Source organism: Labrus mixtus, chromosome 15 (genome assembly GCF_963584025.1).
Source record: "Labrus mixtus chromosome 15, fLabMix1.1, whole genome shotgun sequence".
In the NCBI taxonomy this organism is placed as follows: domain Eukaryota; kingdom Metazoa; phylum Chordata; class Actinopteri; order Labriformes; family Labridae; genus Labrus; species Labrus mixtus.
Genome location: NC_083626.1, coordinates 14586794 through 14596253, shown reverse-complemented (window position 1 = coordinate 14596253; position 9460 = coordinate 14586794). Strand labels below are relative to the sequence as shown.

Here is a 9460-nt window from a genome sequence, read left to right as displayed (position 1 = left end):
TTGAATTTGACAATTATAACATAAATGTATTATTGAGATTTGTGTAGGCCTTCTTTGTTTCATGCTCATGTAACCTACTTATATTGATTATATTTAAACTTATCTCATTGTTTTCCCCTTTTTCTGCACTGTTTAGCTCATGTTGGGTTGTGTGTTGTTTCCTGGTATTTCAATCAAGTAAGACATTTTTTTAGACCGCAGTCTTCAATTATATTGATCTTTCCTATAATAGGCCTACATTAATCTCATGCAAATAGCCTACATGTTTTAACACCTCAAACCTGAGTAGGTTTTAATAGCACTGCAGTTCAAAGAAAATCTGAGATTGTGTAGGTCCTTTAATTTACATCAATGCATCAGATTGTACTTGTACTTTCACTTTTCACTGTACTTTTACTTTTTGCATTTAAAACCTGGAATCTTTCTTTTGTAGTTTAGTTCAAGAGTGCAATAAAACGTAGGTGACACAAATCCTTCCAACTGAATTAGCCTAGGCCTATTAAGAAAAGAAGAGAAATATAAATGTGTCATAGGCTACTTCAGGTTTGAACAAGGACCTGAGAATTATACATAAGCACCTTCAAAACAGTAGGCTTCAGTGTCGAGCGATTGTAGTTTTTTTCTGAGGAAGTGTAATTTTTGTAGGCTATGTAAGACTGACATCTAGTGGACAAGATTGATAATGCAACATCTTCATACTCGTCATTCGTGATATTTCTCTTTCACCAGATTTAAACGGCAACATAATAACAAAAATAAAGTGTTAATACTGTAAAAAAAAAAAAAAAAAAAAAAAAAAAATCCATTAGAGGACGTGAAAGACAACCTCCCCCATACGTCACCGGCGGCCAGCCAATCAAAATGCCTCAGTTCCACAGCTCAGCCCGTCATACTGAAGAATGTAAACCCTTGTACAGTGGCGTTCCTGTTTCAGCTTTCAAATCATCTAATTGTGCGTCTCAAAATGGAGGCTACTTCAATCAGAAACATCACGTCGGGGGAATGTGACCAGCACGTGACGACATGACTGACAGGTGTTGCAGACTTTAGCACTTTTTTTTTTTTTTTTTTTTTTCCAGAGACGAGAAATATTTCGCTGGTTCAGGAGTTCCAAGCATATCGTGCCTTTAAATGACAGACCCCACAGCAAAGGTAAATATTACACACACACACACACACACACGGGGAGCAGCAGCTGCGGATATGTAAAAGAGTAAAATATCAGCACGTTTCCCTCTTTGTGGATTCCACATGGCCTTGTTTCGCTTTTACAGAAAATCCTAGTCTTGTGTTTTCAGTGCAGGCTAAACGGATTTTACGCGTCGATTATGGCATCTGGATTGTCGTGTAGTTTCTCGTCAGGATTACGGAGGGAACATCACAACGTGAAGGTTGCAAAGAACTCTCGTGTTAATCTTTAACATCTGTGTCAGATTGGGGTTCTTAACCTCATCCATGAGGCCAAGGACTCGTCACATGCGAACAGTTTTGGCAGTGACACACGGGGACTGTGTCCGGTGTTGAAGTCACATTAAGACTACACGTCTCACATCAGCCTACATCTTAGTTTAAATGTATGATCGCAATCAAAGCTCAACAAAAGGAGCAATGTGTGATGATGTCATCGCCTGGCACTTTTCTACTGCCAGAGATTAGTGGGAGGAATCGCTGTGGTAGCACCATTTAACTGAGAGTCCAACACTCATGTTCAAATCTTCTGGTCTAGACTCTTTAATTTTAGTGAGACAGATGTCTTTGTTGATACTGTCCGGTCCAAAATATTATAAAGTATTGCAACTGTACAAAGTTTATTGAAGGTTTCTCACAGTACTTTAACCTACAGCCCTTCTTAAAACAATCAATTGGAAACTAATATATCCACTCAAACTCGTGACTATTATACACATCTTTTCAGTCAAGTCATTACTTTTTTGTGTTTCCTTGTAGACATGCTGTAAGTGGGACATAACAGAGCTGGAGACGGTGTCACCATGAAGGGCTCCAGCACCAGGTGGGCCTTCTCCCTTGGCTTCCTGGTGGGGGCCTGCAGCGTCTACTTCTTCCTGGGCCAGGTGTGGTTCGAGAGGAGCTACCCGGTGCTGTCAGAGGCGCAGGAAAAAGCCAGCACAGTGGGTGCGACGCCAACCGGCTGGAGGAAGGAAGGAGGCGCTCTCATCAACCTGCTCCACCCTCAGCATGCAGGTGCTTTACACTCTGTGACACCGGCCGCATCCTCAGACGATTATTTAAGTGTATGTGGGGAGACGAACAGAAAAAAAAAACGTCTGCAGTATTAGTATTAGTCTCCTTACTATATTACCTGGATTGGTGCTGCATTCAAGTTCCATTTCAGCTGAATCCATGCCTGTCAAATGGAGTAAAAAAAAAAAAAATCCACAAAGTCCTTTAAAGTCTGTCCCAGTGTAGCTGTAAACAAGCTCGCACAGCATGACAAAAGATGTGTCACATAGATGGATATGTCATACTTATTTCTAACATCCCGGATGTTTGATATCTGGACAGTGAAGGTCAATACGGTGACATGTTGTGTGCAAAATTGTTTGCATATGGCAGGCAAAGGACGTACTTGATGAGGGCAGCATCACTACATCCTTTTTATAAAAGTGAAAAGGATGTGAAAAAGGAGACTGTACACATACATTAGTAACATAATATGGGAGAGTAAGAACCTAATTAGCCCTGTTGGCTTATATTCTGCCCCACTTTATGATTGACTTGTGTCTAGACCATCAACTCAGCTACCAGCTCTGAAGCAAACTACACTTAATCTTTGTTTCTATAAAGTAATGAGGCAGAGCATTACAATTACATGAAACTCATGATATTGTGCTGATACATTATGTCCATGCTTGTGACCATGATGAACTCAGATTGTGGAGGTAACACTGTGGTGTTGTTTGTTGTGTCCTTACAGATGAAGACAGTCGGGTAGCAGATCTGTTGTACCAGAAGGTGCGCGTCCTCTGTTGGGTGATGACCGGGCCGTATAACCTCGAGAGCAGGGCCCGCCATGTCAAGGCCACCTGGAGTCGCCACTGCAATGTGGTGGTGTTCATGAGCTCGGTGGAGGACCCTGACTTCCCCGCAGTGGGCCTGGGCACTAAGGAGGGCCGGGACCAGCTCTACTGGAAGACCATCCGGGCCTTCCACTACGTCTACGAGCACCATGCGGATGAAGCAGATTGGTTTTTAAAAGCAGACGACGACACCTTCGTTGTAGTGGACAACCTGCGCTGGATTCTGTCCAACCACACCCCCGAGGAGCCCATCTACTTCGGCAAACGCTTCAAGCCTTACACCAAGCAAGGCTACATGAGTGGAGGGGCTGGCTATGTGCTCAGCAAAGAGGCCCTTAGGAGGTTCGTGGAGGGTTTCCGCACCAAGGTTTGCACACACACCACGCCTGTAGAGGATCTGGCGCTGGGGCAGTGTTTAGAGAAGATGAATGTTCTGGCGGGAGATTCAAGGGATACTTTGCACCGAGAAACATTTCACCCATTCGTGCCAGAGCACCACCTCACTGGCAAGTTCTCCAAGAGCTTCTGGTACTGGAGCTATTGTTACTACCCAATTGTTGAGGCAAGTCCCCTCTCTTCTGTTTTACTAGTAAGCTTTTACTATGTAAGGGTCTGCTGTAACAAATATGGACCATGACTCTAAATCCTTAAAGGCTTTATATGCAATTTCTTACACTTAAATATAATAGAAATCAAGTATATCCTCTGAAAATAACTCTGTGAGAAATGACTGTCTACAATGGGTGTAACACCCGAGTCCCACTGTCTGTGATGTTTTCCCGAGTCCTATCTTCAGGTTGTTGACATCGCCGGCCCGACGGATGACTCATCCCCTCGCGAATAAAAGTTGTTTAATTGAGGGACTCGAGAAAAGAAGAATAACATACTGCACTCACTGCTTAACTGTGTTTCTAGATCACGCTCATTTCCATGCAGTGTGAAGATACGAGCATAATAAAGATCGCTAGCATTAGCATGCTAACACAACAATGCACCGCGAGTTGTTTTGGTTTCATGCTGGTGCTCAAGGGCGACATCTGCTGGATCATGAAATCGCATATAAAGCCTTTTAAGGGACTGATCAAATTCAATAAACGTTGCATCCAATGGGCTAATGCTTAAGATTCAGACCAACATGTTTCAACATTCCTAGTTTGATTCTTGCAGGGGACCTTGGTTCCTTCTCTCCATATTTCCTTCTCATATGCTGTCAGCCGTCCCATAGAAGAAAAACGCCCCTCAGAAAGTGACTCAAAACCATTTTTAAAAGTACTAGGTGGTTCACAGACAGCTCTCTCGTGAGACAGACATCTACAGTAGTAGAGTGGATTAGCCTAATCAGAAAGGGGCCAGTCATTTTGGGAGACGTGCTCCTGAGGGGTTAAATCTATGAGCTGAATCCTTTATTATCATTAGTGTACATCTGCTCTCCAGCAAGTGCTAGAATTATTCCTTTATTTTGACATGTACAGTGGGGACTTATTTCCTCACTCAAAGCGAGACGTGTTTGCAACATATGTTTTGTTTAATTTAACAAAAGCAAAATGATGTATCTGCTGACATGAGTGACTCATCAGAGATAATTACCTAAGAATTGAAACGTGTTTATTGGGCACTTTTACACTCTGTACCTGAACCCTGCATAAAACAAGCAAATTAAAAAAAGAAATGAGTCCATTTAAAAGTAGATGATTGCAGCAGGGACAATATCCCGTCAACAAAGGGAAAATTGGTCAATTTGTGGCTGATGATGCAGCTGATAGATCGTACTTTGCAATTAAAATGAGCCGGGGTCTATTACTGACCCTTTCACGCACGGACTGCGGGTGTACTGAGCTGCTTTGTTCTCTGCGGATTGAAAGGAAAACATCAAAACAATACTTCATATTAAAGTAATACTATTTTTAATCAGACAGTTAAAATGATTATTTGTGGTTTCAGAGCTACCAGCTTATGACAATATTAAAAATAGAATAATCAGAAGGTACGTGATGTTTTAGTTTCTTCTTGTTGATCAAAAGCCAAAATGACCAAAACCAACAATGGCTTCCAAAAAAGGACTCCTTGTATTTTTCTTAGTAAGTTAATTTGTAAAGGGTTTAGCACATGGCTACTGTGTAAATGTTTATATATGTTCAACACAAAATCTATCAAAGCAGATACATTGTCATTGTTCTGATATCATGATACAAATATTGACTTTACTTTTTAAATACACTGTTCAGCTGTCAGAGTCATTATTGCTCAACAGCTCCTTTAATCTGAAGCTGTCCCTTCAACACTCAATACTCTCTCCTCTCCGGAAATCAAATCAAAAGATTTCATTCCTTTAGTTTGATTTGAAGAAACATAGCAGCCCTGTACTTTGTTCAAATGACTAACTAGTGCACATGGTGGAGACGATTATTTCACGGACCTATTTGTATACTAAATGATCCTGTTCTCTCTTTCTGTTCATGAATTATATGACTTATATCTTATTATGAAATACATGAAGATTATCGAAAGGACCAACTGCAGTTTCAACAGCTTGTTTTTAAGATTTATTTCAATCTTTGTCAATTTCTCTCTTTTTTTGTTGCAGTAAAATCTGCACACAAAAAAAAGAAAAGCAGATTGCAGCATTGTGGATAACTCACCCCACCTTTTTAAAAAAAAAAACTAATGCGCTTTAATTTTATTTTGTGAGTAAAGAAGTGTATTATTTAAAATGCTTTGAAGGTGTTTTAATGTAATGGTAATATATATTTGTGTCCGTGTGTGTGTGTGTGTGTGTGTGTGTGTGTGTCATCCTGTGCGTTAATGTTTGTTTTGTGTGTGCTTGTATTTCTTCCTCAGGGTCCACAGTGCTGCTCGGACCTGGCTGTATCCTTCCATTATGTAGAACCGGAGCTGATGTACACACTGGAGTACTACACCTACCACCTGAGAGCGTACGGCTACAGGCCCCGCTACCGGCCCTCTGTGCGCCACTATAAGAACCTACACGCACTCTCACAGACAGCCGTGACAACGCGACTCAAAGCTGCTCAGGAGGTGACGAACGGGAGGAATCACACTTCAGCCTTCTCTGTCAGAGGAAACCAAACTAAAGCAGAGACTAAGTCAGAGACTGAGGCGAGACATGACACTCTCAAGTCTCGGCCGTTCACTGGGAACAGAACTGAAGGAACTCAAGGATGAGTGTGTGTTCTTCAGCTGAGGTTGAATATACTTGATTTTTTTCAGACAGGTGTATTTAACCGTGCGCTGCTTCTTTTCTTCTGTTAGGCCTTCACTGATCACAGCATACATCAGCCAGTATTAGACTATGAGAATGATAGTGTGAAAGATTTCAATGTGAGTATGATTATCTGGCAGAACCAGGATATATATTTGGTTTGATTTTATTTTGACACCATCAGCATTCTATTAATAAAAGTGAAACTTTGTTTGTCAGAAGAGGAAGTGATGCAGAGAGTATTAGTTTAATTGTTTCTCATCTAAGCCAGTGATACAGCACAATGACAGACATTTGAAGGTGTTTTTTAAAATCATTATTCATTTGTTATTGTTCTTGAAATGGAGAGAAATGACACATTGTTATACAACATCTGTTCTGCCAAGGAGTCCAGCAGAAGACTGTATGTGTCACACTGAAGAATCTTTTCTTTCTTGCATCTTTTGATTTTATGACTTAAAAATGTGAATATTTGTGAACGCCTTTTTTTCTCTGAGGAAACTTTACAAAAAGGATTCAGCCAGCAGGGGTGCGATGATTGGTTGAGAGAAGCATCAGCCGTGTTTCAAAAATGTTTGTTCTTTTCTTACGCTTTAACCATGTGAGACGCTCTGATGAGTGAAACCCTTTGTGCTTTTTTACGCTGTAGCATCTGATAAACACAGAATCATACAGAACTCCAGTGAATCCCTCCTCTCAAGTCATTTCATGAACCCCAGCAAGTGAACACTGTAGCAGGTGAGATTGAACATTTCTGTCTGCGCTGGAGCTGAGAGAATAAACAACAGCTGCAAGAAACTGGACAGACATTTCAAATGAATCAGATACTGTATAAAAAAGTTATGTTTATTTTGAAGTTTGGAGAGAAATGAATAACATGGTAAAGACGTTGTATGAGATGGCATCACTTCTAATCATGTTTGTCTTCAGATAAATCAAATACAAGCTGCGTAGATTATGAATGCTTTCATGAGCCAGCTGGCAGGTTTACAGTGTGAACCGTGTCTTTAAAAGTGGTTTTCATCAGATATTTACTTCATTGCGTGAATTCTTTGTGATCCTCTGTCTTCTTTGTCAGATGAGAAGGTTGGATGAGAAGGTTGCTTCAGCATGAATGCCTAAAGCCCCTGAAGAAACCTGAAAAAAACCCGCACATGCATAGATCGTATTATTACTTCATTTATGCAAACTCATTCTTTCAATACTCTGTTACAATGAATACTACCTAGATTTTATTCTTTTAAAACTTAAAAAACTTCAACAGCAGGAGTCTCCAGACGGCCCCACCATATGATTGTGTTCATCTCAAGCCAGTGTAAGTGGTAACTTTTATTTTCACCAAGTATTGGAGATGTGATGTTCTGAGTGAAAAAAACAAGAGGCACTCACCTCAGCCTGCACTTGTTAAGAAAGATGCCTCTCCTCTCTGGATACTCTCTCCTCCATGGACCATTATCTGTGAGAGCAGACATTCAAACATCGTTCCACAAACATACATAGCACTGGATTTAGTGAAGACGTTGGGACATTTTACACTCACCAGGCTCTGAGTTTCTCCTACCCATCAAGCCAACAAAAATGTCGTGCATTTCCCCTGAGAAGAGGAATCAGAAACATTTGATTGTGAGTTAAATATGAATGTCAATTAAATTTAACAGAACAGGGCAGGCTATTCCTGTCCTTAATGAATCAAAAAGGTCTTACTTTTTTGTGGTGGCTGTACAGCGTTTTCATCTGGGAGTCATGGAAATAAAATGAAAACAGCTTTATGAAGAGTTACTAAATCAGGGATTTATCTGCATATACAACACAAGGTCTCTTGTCATATTTGAAGTCTATTCTATCAATCAATATTTTCATTAATACTTTGATCATCATTATTGCTATAAAAGTGTTAAAATAGCCTAATGGGTTTGCTCTCTCCTCCGAACAAAAATAAAAGACTCACCGGCATTCCTTCTTCCCATCAGACCCACAAAGCTGTCGTAATCCAAATCGCTGTACCTCTTCAGAATATTCCGCTTCAAATTGTCCAAACCTGAAGTCTGCTGCAATCATGATACAAGTAAAAACAACTGCTGTTATAAGTTTTATGGTGTGAAACCAAGATCAAGGTTATTACTCGTCAGTACACCTACCTCTGAAGTTGATCTGCGCATTCCGGGCTCCTCCTCGCATCTGGACTGGCTGTACCGAAGTTTCATGATGAGGAACAGAGACACCAGAAGAAAACCTCTCCTCATTTTCTCAGAAATACCTGTGTGAAAACAAATGCAGTCCTGTGTAACCATGTCGTTTTCTTACAGGAACAAACAACACGGAGTTTTGTCTTTCTATCAAGGAGAACATTTTTCTTGTTGCTCAAATCTCGCCGCGTAATCGGTGCGTAAAAGCGCGCGGTGTAAGGTTTGCAACGCTGAAACAGAATTTAAAATTTATGACGAAAATATTTTCAGATTCTCATGTTTGCATCCTGCAAATTAAGAAAAAAAAAACACATTGTATGAATGAACACATTCGTAATGTTCCCTGTAGTTTCCCCTGCAAAAAGTCTCGGTAAATCACAAACCCATGTCTTCACAGCCCAGAAAGACAGTCGTTGAAAGAAGAATAATTATTTAAACATTTATACTTAAGGCACATGACAGCTTTTATTTTCTTACCTTTTTTCTGACAAGCAGATAACTTGGAGAAAGAATCAGCTCCGTGCGCCTTGGTGAGTGAAGATGGGAAGGCTTCTAAGCTTTGGTGTAATAAATAACAGACTGGAGACCTGCGTAAAGCCAATCAACGACTGAGGCGTAGGTGGGGTCTCGGGTTTTATATCACGTAATGATGAGCCAACTCACTGATGGTCATGATGCTGCTAAAGCGTGCCCCCCCCCCCCCCCCCCCTTGCCATCACTATCACCTTCAAACACGCACAAACACTCATCATCATCAAAAATAAAAAAGCGTCGGTGCAACGTCACGAGGACATATGAAGGTTCGTGGACGAAAGCCCATCTCTGAACATATTTGGCCATTTTCCTTATAGCCACTAACTTTAGTTGGCGAACTGAAAAGAACAACAAAAAATCTTAGTGTGAGTTGATCCATGAACTTTTGTGTTCAAAGTACAACAGTGTCACTGATCCAATATTAAGCCACCATGCTCAAAAGCTCCTCTTGGTGCCTTGCTGCTCTATTGACTATTTGACAT

The 9460-nt window shown here is 40.7% G+C and overlaps 2 protein-coding genes across 3 annotated transcripts; one reads left to right on the top strand and one right to left on the bottom strand.

The window, feature by feature from the left end:
* The first annotated feature begins 887 nt into the window (after nt 1–887).
* On the top strand, nt 888–7286 carry c1galt1la (core 1 synthase, glycoprotein-N-acetylgalactosamine 3-beta-galactosyltransferase 1, like a). Its single transcript, XM_061057060.1, has 4 exons — nt 888–1152; nt 1948–2202; nt 2936–3600; nt 5877–7286. The coding sequence occupies exons 2-4, from the start codon at nt 1992–1994 to the stop codon at nt 6219–6221; spliced, it is 1221 nt and encodes a 406-aa protein (XP_060913043.1). The 5' UTR covers nt 888–1152; nt 1948–1991; the 3' UTR covers nt 6222–7286.
* tac3a (tachykinin precursor 3a) lies at nt 6833–8990 on the bottom strand. Of its 2 annotated transcripts, none has more exons than XM_061057062.1 (7): nt 8922–8990; nt 8397–8515; nt 8207–8306; nt 7963–7992; nt 7799–7852; nt 7648–7714; nt 6833–7395 (listed from the first exon to the last, which is right to left on the bottom strand). In XM_061057062.1, exons 2-7 carry the CDS (start codon nt 8499–8501, stop codon nt 7377–7379), a joined length of 375 nt encoding a protein of 124 aa, XP_060913045.1. In that variant the 5' UTR covers nt 8502–8515; nt 8922–8990; the 3' UTR covers nt 6833–7376. The 2 variants fall into 2 exon arrangements, with proteins under 2 accessions (XP_060913045.1, XP_060913046.1); XM_061057063.1 differs by having other exon boundaries at nt 8207–8303.
* Nucleotides 8991–9460: the final 470 nt, after the last annotated feature.

Coding starts and splice junctions, on each gene's coding strand:
- tac3a (XM_061057062.1), bottom strand. CDS start 8,501: ATGAGGAGAGGTTTTCTTCTGGTGTCTCTGTTCCTCATCATGAAACTT. Junction 7,993..8,206: donor GATGGGAAGAAGGAATGCCG/GTGAGTCTTTTA, acceptor CATGACTCCCAG/ATGAAAACGCTGTACAGCCA. Junction 7,715..7,798: donor TAGGAGAAACTCAGAGCCTG/GTGAGTGTAAAA, acceptor CTGCTCTCACAG/ATAATGGTCCATGGAGGAGA.
- c1galt1la (XM_061057060.1), top strand. CDS start 1,992: ATGAAGGGCTCCAGCACCAGGTGGGCCTTCTCCCTTGGCTTCCTGGTG. Junction 2,203..2,935: donor GCTCCACCCTCAGCATGCAG/GTGCTTTACACT, acceptor GTGTCCTTACAG/ATGAAGACAGTCGGGTAGCA. Junction 3,601..5,876: donor GTTACTACCCAATTGTTGAG/GCAAGTCCCCTC, acceptor TTTCTTCCTCAG/GGTCCACAGTGCTGCTCGGA.